At 35.4% G+C, this 12,500-nt stretch overlaps 2 protein-coding genes across 2 annotated transcripts in view; one reads left to right on the top strand and one right to left on the bottom strand.

Moving 5' to 3' along the window:
- Positions 1-2,217, top strand: part of LOC144967900 (flavin-containing monooxygenase 5-like) — a 26,641-nt gene extending 24,424 nt beyond the window's left edge. The window contains exons 8-9 of the mRNA XM_078905654.1: positions 70-198; positions 645-2,217. Of these exons, the coding sequence (XP_078761780.1) occupies positions 70-198; positions 645-1,271 (756 nt within the window). The 3' untranslated portion in view covers positions 1,272-2,217. The remainder of the gene's footprint in view (positions 1-69; positions 199-644) is intronic.
- Positions 2,218-8,764: 6,547 nt separating this feature from the next.
- LOC144969266 (uncharacterized) overlaps positions 8,765-12,500 on the bottom strand; it is a 24,811-nt gene continuing 21,075 nt past the window's right edge. Inside the window, exons 12-13 of the mRNA XM_078908378.1 lie at positions 12,335-12,500; positions 8,765-10,440 (exon numbers count right to left, since the gene is read on the bottom strand). The exon at positions 12,335-12,500 is cut by the window's right edge and continues 45 nt beyond it. Of these exons, the coding sequence (XP_078764504.1) occupies positions 10,242-10,440; positions 12,335-12,500 (365 nt within the window). The 3' untranslated portion in view covers positions 8,765-10,241. The remainder of the gene's footprint in view (positions 10,441-12,334) is intronic.

Here is a 12,500-nt window from a genome sequence, read left to right as displayed (position 1 = left end):
TTACTTTAACTGCAAAATTAAGATTTCGTATATCTTGTTATTTTGAATTTACAATTTTCATCCATACAGACATTCTGGATTGAGTACATGGACAAAATAGCCTCACATATCCAGGCCAAACCAAACTTGTTTAGAATGTTGTTTACAGACCCAGAATTGGCCATCAAGTGCTTTTTGGGTCCCTGCTTTCCTGCGCAGGTGAGTAATATGACATTGTTAACATTATCGTATTCACTACTTCTATTATCTTCGTCAGTATATCATATAGCATTATGATCATTTACCATTATCATCTTTATCTCCATCTTTGTCATCATCATCATCATCATCATCATCATCATCATCATCATCATCATCATCATCATCATCATCATCATCATTATCATCATCATCATCATCATCGTCATCATCATCATCATCACCGTCATCGTCATCATCATTTTCATCATCATCATCATCATCATCATCATCATCATCATCATCATCATCACCACCTCCACAATCATCATCATAATCATTATTATCACCATCATCGTTATCATCATCATCATCATCATTATTATCATCATCAACATTATCATCATTATCGTAACCATTATTCTTGCAATCCCAAAATTATAATGACTTTTTCCATCATTTTACAGTATCGTCTAACAGGACCAGGGAAATGGCAAGGGGCCAGACAATTCATTGTCACCGCCATGACTCGAGCCTGTCGTCCTCGTCACACACGACTAACCAGCAAGGCATCGTCACCTTCGACAAAAAAGTCGCCTGAATGTAAACTAGCGCTTGGATACAACGAGAAACGGCCAACGGTGCCCTCCTCCAACAACATCTTCTACAACAATAACAATAACAGCAGTAGCTTCATAAGTAGCAGCAACAACAGCATAACCAACAGCACGAACAAAAGAAGTAGCAGCAGAAGCGACAACATCGATATTAATAGCATCAACAACAGTAGCACCAACACCACCAGCAATCATCCCCGTACATCTACGTTAGTCACACATCAAATCCCTCAAGCCACCAAACAATACACACATCCTACTGGGGCAACAAGACCGTCTCGAAAAGAGTCCATGTTCGACTTTAGTGACGTCATAAAAAGAGCCCGGCGTCCTGAATGGATGACTATGACATTTTACGTTGCCTTGGTAACGTTCTGTTGTGTTGCCTGGGTAATCGCCATTTTATTTCACAAAGCTGAAAATGTTTTGACATTCTTTGAACAAACAGTTGGTCGATATTTACCCATGAGTGACTAAAACTACCACTATAAATTAGCCCGTCAAAAACTTGAGTGGTTTGCATGTATGTTATATCTGGTTGGCGGATGTTGGGAGTATTTGACCGAAAGGCATAGCATCAAAATCTCTCTGCACTCTTATATGTAACACATTGCCTTATTCTCGTTTCATTTCGAACTGACTTAGACGAAGAAAATAGAGTGCAGTCAAAACAATTGGAGAAAAAATATGGCTGAGTTTCTGTGGTTTACGATAATTCTCTTTAATGAAACCATACCAAGTTAACTGAGATTTCTTTATTTTATGCCCAAATTTGTTCCAAAAAATATGTTTTAAAAAGCGTATGATTTATCCCAACGTAATAACACGATTAAGGAGTTGGGTCATATATAGCTTAAAACAAAACAAAAAATCATTAACCAAAAGAAAGAAGCGTATAGTATTTAATTGTTTCCATTTAGGCGAAGGGTCACACCCAGGGCAAGGGCAAAAACATGTAGGATTGAAAGAGAGACAATTGTAGGGACAGCAAAAATTGACCTCAGTTATTCTTATTGATAAAAAATAAATCTGAAAAGTGTGCTCCAGTGTATATTGTAGTGATTGTGCATATGCGTTTTAGTTAGAGAGTGAGAGCGAGAGAGAGAGAGAGATGGGGAGAGAGAGAGAGAGAGAGAGAGAGAGAGAGAGAGCGAGAGAGAGAGAGAGATAGATAGATAGATAGATAGATAGATAGAGAGAGGGAGAGAGAGAGAGAGGGAGAGAGAGAGAGATAAGGAGAGAATTTAATAAATTGTGCAAAGATTTGTTTTTTTACATGATTTTGGTGAACAGAACTTATTATGTAAAGACTTGCTTTTCCGTCATATTGAATTGTACAGGTTATAAATATACGTGTAAAACACTTTGAGATAGATTTGATATTAATAATAATAGATGTAATAAATTGTAAATGTGTAATCACTAATTTTTGTTTGTTTGTTTTATAACGGGGGTCACGATAACTCAGTTGGTAGAGCACTCGCTTCACACGCAAAGGGACCAAGATCGATCCCGTAATCAGTAGATTTTTCTTACCCACCCTTCCTGTCCACCGAGCAGGGAATGGGTAGCTGAGTCTGTTAGATTTGGCAGAAAGTACTTTGCAATAGACTAGCGTCCTATCCAAAATATAGAAAGCAATTGCTATTGTCCGTTTCACGCTACAAAAACCTGGATAAATTCCGGCTCCATGGGCCCAGTGGCTCTGACGGACTATTTTATAACACAAATGGAAATGGATGGAGATTGAATCGACAGACGTATACAATTCATTTTCTGATATTGACTAGTTCGAGGGGGCTTCTTGTGGAAACAGCATTGGAAAACAACAGAAAAGAAAGAAGGTTTGAATCATCTCTACGTTGAGATATTTTCTTTAGAGTATCAGATTTGCCAGAATTTCATTACAACTATTTTATAGTAAAGTGGCTGAAGTATATTTTAGCATGAAAAGTATTGCCAGAATTACATTATAACTTAAAATAAGGTGGCTGAATGGTAAACACGACACATTCAAACATACCCTCAGGCCATTCGGGGTCATAAAAGCGCATCCCCTCCCCCCCCCCCCCTCCCCTTTTTTTCTTCATTATAAAAAAAAAGTCGCTTTCAGTCAATAGGGGCTTATGGAGCCAGTGTTTATTTCGAGTGGATATTGCGCTATATAAAACCCCTCCTTATTGGAGCTTTTTTTTTTTCTCGAAGAACGCGACAAAAACGACCTTTTGACACAACCTCAGATAGAGAATTGTTTGTTTTCAGCAGCGGTATTTCGATACGTTTAGGTCAGATCAGCACATTTTGAGGATGATGCTACATTGCACCCTAAAAAAAAAACTACCTGCAACAGTCTTGGGTTACGGTCGACAAAAAAAGGAAATAATAAGATGAGGGAAAAATTAAAAGGTAGGACAAAAAAAATAATAATAATAATAAAAAAATAAAAAATAAAAAAGTAAAAAAATTTTTTTTAAACTAAAAAAAAAAAAAAAAAAAAAAAAATATATATATATATATATATATATATATATATATATATATATATATATATATATATATATATATATATATATATATGCCACAACCTACCCCGTGTGTCCAGCCTGAGTCCATCCAAAGTCTGAGACTGTCGTTGACACGTGATACTACCGAAAGGAGTCTAATTCGATTGCTTTTTATAATAACTGCAATTAAAGGATTTACTCCTATAAGCCTTTAACCCATGACATGATCTTGCATTATAATGATAAACAATTAAAACTCAACAAAAACATGCTCGTTAAGCAAGGGGAACAACTCAAGATAATTTTTCATCACGTAGTTCCCATGATTTGTGTTTCTTGTATTTGTTGGTTGCTTACTTACTTAAATTACTTACTTACCACTATGGTGTTTCATAAACACAAAAGGTCGACAGTAAAGAGCGCCAGTGGCTTTTGTCTTCCGCCAGCTTCCGAACCTCACTCCAGGTCCAATCGAAGGATGTCATTTCTCTTTCCAGCGATTTTCTCCTGGTCTCCATTGGTCCTCCCCTATTGCGAATACCCTGCAGAATCCACATGATCGCTACAAACGTGGCCAATCCATCTCCATCTTCTTGATTTGACTGTTTCAGAAATGGGGGTCATGTCAGCTATATGTAGAAGATCTTTTGTTGATATTTTGTTGGGCCAAAAAATATGGAAGATTTTTCGTAGACATTTGTTTTGGAAAATATCTAGTTTGTTACAGACGGTTTTTATTGAGTTCCAAGATTCTGCTCCATATAAAAGAAATGATAATACATTACTCTTGAATATGTGCAATTTGGATTTGTTTGTTGAATGCAATTATTTCTGATTTGAATTTTTAAAAGGATAATGATAATAATGTTGTCTCGGTTTCCTTTTGTTCAAGGTGAGAATTATCCTAAGTGCACACATTGCAGACTAAACAATTTTTTTTTCCTTTGCGCAGAAAACGTTTACTTCTCATAGAGTTGAGTTTGAATCTTTTTGACGTGCATTCCTACAGAGCCTTCAGACCAGACCTGCCTACTTGAAATTTAATTATTCGAAATTTTCAGGAGAATAAAATTGCAGTCGCTATAGTTGACATTAAAAATAAATAATTTACTCTCACAAGAATTGGATAACATTTCAAAATCCTTAAAATTATGTAGTCTGCGCATCGGCTTACATTTTCAATAAGTTTTAACGACTAGAAATGGTCTGAAAATTGGAGCCAAAATTTCGTAATTCTACAACTGTTTCGTAATAATAGGCAGATCTGCTTTAGATCCATTGAGTCGGTGCTTATCCCGTTTTCTATAGAATGAAACGGATAATGGCGATTGCTTACTGCCCTTTAGATAGGACGCTAGTCTTTTGCAAAATACTTTCCGCCAGATCTAAGAGACCCAACTATCCAATCACTGCTGAGTGGACAAGGGGAAAAAATCTCGACTTCACCCGTGACCCATCTGAGTAGATCGTGTGAAGCGAGTGCTCCACCAAGTGAGCTATCTGGACCCCCATTTAACAAGAAGCTTTTGATATATATATATATATATATATATATATATATTATATATATATATATATATATATATGATATATATGAGTGTTGGTGGGTACTTGTAGGTACGAGAGTGCTCGATAATGATAGTTAGAGATAATTAAAAAGTATAAATGGGGTCACTCACTTATATGTGGCCGAAATATGTTTCTGTGGCTTCCATCCACGTCGTCAGTCGGCATATTGTCCGTAGAATGATTTTATTCTCTTTGGGATCGATGTTGATATTTTTGCATCCTTAAAAAATATCAACATCAATCCCAAAGAGAATAAAATCATTCTACGGACAATATGTCGACTGACGACGTGGATGGAAGCAACAGAAACATATTTCGGCCACATATAAGTGAGTGACCCCATTTATATATATATATATATATATATATATATATATATATATATATATATATATATATATATATATATATATATATATCAAGGAATTTACCCAATGGAAACCGTACGGTGCTCTTATTGGCTAACCAACCAGCGGCCTCGATGAGAAAAATATCCGCCATTTTGATGTTGGCTGGGAATCGCGTTACTATAGTAAACAAGCGCTGATCGGCCGTTCATGAAAACAAGTTGCTGCTCGCTCGTTTAACTCAAAATTATTCAAAACGATCTCTCTAAAATGATATAAATGTGACTTCTTAAGTTTTCTTCACGGTCAAAACCACACAACATTCTATTAATGATTACGTCCGAGGCAAAAAGGAATATTGACAGGTCGACCGAGAGTTGAACTCGTGAGACGACAAACATCAATGCGAAGTGTAGCGAGAGTCAAGCTATTGTTTGTCTTGTCCTATTCTATATAGAGAAAATGATAAATAGTATAGCCTCATGTGTGAGTGGTTGCGTGTCATAGTCTTGTTTTTAAATTGTTTCTGTTGTTTATGTGTGTAGTGATGACTCTCTCACACTCAATTTCAATGCCGAAAGAGGAATTCCCGCACACAAGAAATGGGAATTGGGGTGGTATTTGGCATACATATTGTATAGTATCTAGTTCTAAATAGATAACTGATTAGAATTATATTATGATATATAAACACAATGCCAAATACAATTCCGAAGTTTCCTTATTTCAAATGAAGTAAAGCTCCAAAACCTAATGGTAGTGATTGTAATACTGAGTGTTAGTGAGGTGATGTGGTGTTGGTGGTGGTTGTAGTTGTAGTAGTAATAGTGATGATGATGTGGTGGTGGTGATGATTGTAGTTGTAGTAGTAGTGGTAGTGATGATGATGTGGTGGTGGTTGTAGTAGTAGTGGTAATGGTAATGATATGGTGGTGGTGGTGGTTGTAGTAGTAGTGGTCGTGATGATGATGTGGTGGTGGTGTTTGTAGTAGTAGTGGTAATGATGCGGCTATGTGGTCTAGTAGTATGACACTCGCTTTCGGATCGGAAGGTCCTGGGTTCGAGCCTCGCGCTCGGCGCATAGTTGAGTCCTTGGAAAAGGCTCTTTACTCACATCTCTCACCGTACTCAGGTGTAAAATGAGTACCTGGCCGTTAACAGAGTTGTAATATCGCCTAACAGGCGTCATGTCCCGTCCTACATGTTAAATGTTGACCAGGGACCCCTTGTAAAGCGCTTTGAGCACATTTAGTAGATATTGCACTATATAAAGCTCAATTAAAAAATATATATATATTTCAATGATGATGATATGGTGGTGGTGGTTGCAGTAGTAGTAGTGGTAGTGATGATAATGTGGTGGTGGTTGTAGTTGTAGTAGTAGTGATAGTGATGATGATGTGGTGGTGGTTGTAGTAGTAGTGGTAGTGATGATGATGTGGTTGTGGTGGTTGTAGTAGTAGTTGTAATGGTGATGATATGGTGGTAGTGGTGGTTGCAGTAGTAGTGGTAGTGATGACGATGTGGTTGTGGTGGTTGTAGTAGTAGTGGTAATGGTAATGATATGGTGGTAGTGGTGGTTGTAGTAGTAGTGGTAATGGTAATGATATGGTGGTGGTTGTAGTAGTAGTGGTCGTGATGACGATGTGGTTGTGGTGTTGTAGTAGTAGTGGTAGTGATGCTATTGTGGTGGTGGTTGTAGTAGTTGAGGTAGTGATGTGGTGGTGGTTGTAGTAGTAGTGGTGGTGGTGGTTGTGGTAGTAGTGGTAATGATGATGATATGGTGGTGGTGGTTGCAGTAGTAGTGGTAGTGATGACGATGTGGTTGTGGTGATTGTAGTAGTGGTAGTGATGATGATGTGCTGGTGGTGGTGTAGTAGTAGTGGTAGTGATAATGATGTGGGGCTGGTGGTTGTAGTAGTAGTGTTAGTGATGATATTGTGGTGGTGGTTGTAGTAGTAGATGATGTGGTGGTTGGAAAACACATTACAGGTTATTATAATACATGATTACACACATTCTCTAACTTCATTTTTTGACAGCTTCGTTGTGCCATAAATATACGCAACAGTTCTGAAACATTTTATTGTGGATTTTGATATTGTTTGTTGTTTTTCTTGTCTCGTTATGTTGACATAGATACCGAATGAATGGTAATTACTACATTCTCAGCCAACAACAAAATGGCGCTGAATGCTTTCATTGGTGGACACTTTTTAGGCTTCGTACGTATTCTCATTCGTTTAATTCTATGATATATATATATATATATATATATATATATATATATATATATATATATATATATATATAAAATATATATATATATAATATATAATGAATGTGAATGGAAAGAAAATGTTCAGTCATAGTACGACAAAATAAATATGACCAGCTGCCTGAAGCAGGTACTCATTCTTAATACAAACGAGAAATCAAGAAAATAGCTATAATTCAGCTTCTTCAACAACAACAAAATCTAGCAGGAAGCGTGCTGTACTTACAACCATATCTTTGCCGACAACCACACAATTAAAACGGTAACACAACAAGATGTAAAATTCAGACCCTGTCAAGACATAATGATATCTGTAGTAAGTAACAGTTTCTTTTTATTGAATCCAAGCAAGCACAGGTATATGGAAAGAAAGAAAAAGTTAACAAGCAAAATTAATATATAAATAGATAAATAAATAAATAAATAATGATATAAATAAATAAATAACAAATAAATAAATGAATATAAACATCGAAACGAGAAATATTTTAATTTTCATTCCTATATATTCTGCTATAGCAGCATGTACTTATTTGCAGATTGTTATGGGCTTATTGTTTTTTTTAAAAAGAACACAAAATATTTTCCACTACAGCAATTTAAAATCAAGCCCATTAATGCGTTCGGTAATCAGACCTGCAAATATGTACACGTCGAGCTATAACCTTAAGACATGATGTCCAACTATGAATTTAATCAAACTAAGATCGGCACAGTTGACAAAAGAGCTCAATAGTAATGAAAAAACACTGATAAACTAGATATATTATTCCAATTGTGCTAAAAATCACGTGACTGCAAAAGAACCCTCTCCTCAATAAAGAAAAGGAAAAAATCAAATATGTTTTTTGAATTAGTTATGGGACTTTTAAACGATGGGACGGTCATAATTGCAGTTTTAAAATACAATTTAAAGCTTATTATGTATAGGTACGTCACTGACAGAGAAATTTAGAAAAGAAAAGAAATCTCCTAGTTAACAAAAGAAGAATTTAAAAAAAAAAAAGAAGTCTACGTACCAGAAAACATGAGGAAACTTTGACGTTTTAATCGAAATAGAATTCTGAAGATGGAACATACAGGTAACAAATCGCATAGCATATGTGATTTTTTGTTTGTTTGTTGGGGGCCGTGTTTGTTTTTGTTTTGATTTTTGGGTTTGTTTATTTTTAGATTTGATACCAACATTTGTTGCTTGATAATAGATTGAACCAAACTATTAAAACTCTGATATACAGTACGGAGGTAAGTAATACATTCTCTAAAGGGATCGATCTCAAGGAGAATATTCCTACTTTCATTTTATAACTGAAATGAGAATACTGATATTTGTATCATTTTAATGAGTGATATTTAACATAAAACTTTCATGGCCAAAATATCTTTTAAAAAATTATTTTATCAATGTATTCAATGCAGATGTTGCTGCTTGAAGCTCGGAGAAATAGATAACAAAAGTAAAATGGAAAGGAAGCTTTAATTGTGCGGCTATGTGGTCTTGTGGTAGGACACTCGCTTTCGGATCGGAAGGTCCTGGGTTCGAGCCTCCAGCCTCGCTCGGCGCATAGTTGAGTCCTTGGAAAAGGCTCTTTACTCACATTCTCTCACCGAAAAGTGAGTACCTGTCCGCTAACAGCATTGTCTCTGTCCGAAAAAAAATATAATATCGCCTTACAGTCATCATGTCTTGTCCGAGATGTTAAATATTGCTGTTGGACAGGGTACCCTTGTAAAGCGCTTTGAGCACGTTGAGTGGATATTGCTCTATATAAAAGCTCAATTAAAAAAATTAATTGAATTAACGAAGACGGATAATGTAGACGTTTCGGTTTCCCTTTTGTTCACAATGCCGTTGTCTCATCTCTCATTCGTCTTTAGTGTTTCATGTATCGTGTTCTCTTTGACGAAGGGGAAACTCAAAACGTCCGCATTAATTGTCTTCTTTAATTAAATCAAAGCCTCCATTCCGTTTGACTATTGTAATCTATTTCAGAGCGGTAAATCACACGTTCCGATGCGCATTCCGTTAAAGAGGAACCCCGTGCGATTATTTTTACTACTTTTTTCTTTGTCAAATTGCTTAAGATTTAAAAATATTTCAATATCAGCATTCTTATTTCAGTTATAAAATAAAAGTAGAAATATTCTCCTTGAAGTCGATCGCTTTACAGACAGCATGACTTACCTACGTACTGCATACCAGAGTTTCGATAGTTTAGTTTCGTTCAAACTATTATTAATTATCAGTCAACAAATCTTGGTATCAATAGGCTTCAACAGTCGTGACATCACTTCCCTCGTAATGACGCTTAGTAACATAGTGACTGGTTCTAAACTATCGGAAAAGTGGCGGACGCCCTTATGAAATACTTCTCAGACGAGCATAAAAATGTACCCAGAGGAGAAAAACATTATAAATCTGATCATGTTTTGATTTTTATCTTTATATATTCTGATCACATGACATGTGAAAAAGTTCAAGCCAGCATAAAGAATAAAAAGTACAGATTTTCTTTGTTTAGAACCAAGCTGCTCGTTGCTGGACGGACGTGACATCAGACTACTGAATCCTATTCCAAGACACTTATGCTATGCTATTTATTTTGAAAGTGATAATAGCTTCTTCGGCTTTGGGACCTCTTGACAAAGTGAATGTCATTTTTTATCAGACAATATTTTGGAGTAAAAATCAACTAGCCAAATCTATTTTGAACGTGTTTTGTTAGAGTGCGTAAGAAAAAAATCGTCATCACGGCTTTGTCTCTGTTGTCATGGCAACTACATTCGTCGCTGTAGTCATGTCTGGTGTAGACATTGAAGATCCCTCTACAGTTGAGAGGCAACTGAGGTTGAATTTTTTGGCGTAAAGTTTTAGAACTCGGCGATTAGCGATGAAGGAGGCAAATATGAACACGCCTTGGCATCCATTGGCGACGATCGCCAAACATCTGGTGGGATAGAATTATAAGTTTTAAACACTCTATTAAATTATATGTTTAAAAATAGTATATACTGGTTTTGTTAAGCATTTATAGATAATGCCTTTAACCCCATCAAGTTTTTGTGATAAAAATTCAAAATTCTGTGTACATTGTTCCTAATGCTTTGATAAAATATGAATATAATAATAATAATAATAATAATAATAATAATAATAATAATAATAATATAATAATAATAATAATAATAATAATAATAATAATAATAATAATAATAATAATATAAATAATAATAATAATAATAAATAATAATTAATAATTATAAAAAAATAATAATAATAATGATAATGATAATATTCATAATAATAATAATAATAATAATAATAATAATAATAATAATAATAATTATAATAATAATAATGATAACATTAATAATAATAATAATAATAATAATAATAATAACAATAACAATAATAATAATAATGATAATATTAATAATAATAATAATAATAATAATAATAATAATAATAATAATAATAATAATAATAATAACAATAAATGTACATTTATATAGCGCTTATGCCGAAGCTTCGAAGCGCTTGAATCATTAATCTTTAACTCTCTCCTTTCGTCCCAACCCGACACAAAAATGTTTTTTGTGGTCTTGTTGAAGGACACTCGCTTGCGGAACGGAAGGTCCTGGGTTCGAGCCTTATTTGGCGCCCAGTTTAATCCTTGAAAAAGGCTCTTTACTCACATGCTCTCACAGTACTCAGGTATAAAATGAGTACATGGCCATAAACAGCGTTGTCTCTGTTGGAAAAAATATAATATCGCGTCATGTCTCGTCCTACATGTTGCTGTTGGTCAGGGACCCCTTGTAAAGCGCTTTGAGCACGTTTAGTGGATATTGCGCTATATAAAATCTCAACTTTCTTTCTTTAAAACTCGGAATGTTGTGATGCACGAAACAAATACCTCAATATGATAAAAGTTAATTGCATCATAACAAATCTGACGAGTTTCCTATGGTTAGTAAAGAGAGGGTTAACCCTTTCCTTGTCAACTGTAGGAAAATCGTTACATTCGTCAAGAAACAAAAAATAAACAACTTTTTCTTATTTCCATCAATTTTATCAATGATGACTTTTGAATAAAAAGCTTTGTTATATTTACTGTAACTTAATGTTGTTTTGTAGATAGTAGTAGTAGTAGTAGTAGTAGTAGTAGTAGTAGTAGTAGTAGTAGTAGTAGTAGTAGTAGTAGTAGTAGTAGTAGTAGTAGTAGTAGTAGTCGTCGTAGTAGTGGTAGTAGTAGTAGTAGTAGTAGAAGTAGCTAATTCCAAATACTGTACTTCTCTTCGTCGTCCGGGCAGCCAACGCCACGTTGTATGCACTCGTTTAGAACGTCCAGGAATTGTTCATGATTTGGTGCTGTCATTATTTCTTCTGGCAGATCGTCCATTCCTTTGTGGTTCGTGGGTGAAAAAAGCTCTGTTGCCTTGATTTTGTGTTCATACTTCCTAACAAACTATTTGTTCAACGGTTGGTTTTATGTGGTCTAGTGGTATGACACTCGCTTTCGGATCGGAAGGTCCTGGGTTCGAGCCTCGCGCTCGGTGCATAGGTGAGTCCTTGGAAAAGGCTCTTTACTCACATTCTCTCACCGTACTCATGTGTAAAATGAGTACCTCGCCGTTAAACAGCGTTGTTTTTGTCCGAAAAATTGTAATGTCGCCTAACAGGCGTCATGTCCCGTCCTGCATGTTAAATGTTGCTGTTGACCAGGGACCCTTTGTAAAGCGCTTTGAGCACATTTAGTGGATATTGCGCTATATAAAGCTCAATTTTTAAAAAAACATAGACGTCTATCTATAAAACAACGGATATAACAATACCCTTACCTGATGACATCATTAGTGAATAATTCCCCTAGAAAGATGAGCAACCAAAACATGCCAGTAACGGTGGACAACTTGATGTATACGACAAAGTCCTTCCAGAACTCATCAGTATCCTGTAGACGTCGCACGCTCCGGATTTTGCAAACGACGATTGTGAAGAAGAGGA

The sequence above is a fragment of the Berghia stephanieae genome, chromosome 3 (genome assembly GCF_034508935.2).
Source record: "Berghia stephanieae isolate SIO BIC M18660-M18661 chromosome 3, UCSD_Bste_1.3, whole genome shotgun sequence".
Classification (NCBI taxonomy): Eukaryota; Metazoa; Mollusca; class Gastropoda; order Nudibranchia; family Aeolidiidae; genus Berghia; species Berghia stephanieae.
The sequence above is the reverse complement of the archived record's forward strand: the minus strand, read 5'-3'. Positions and strand labels throughout refer to the sequence as shown.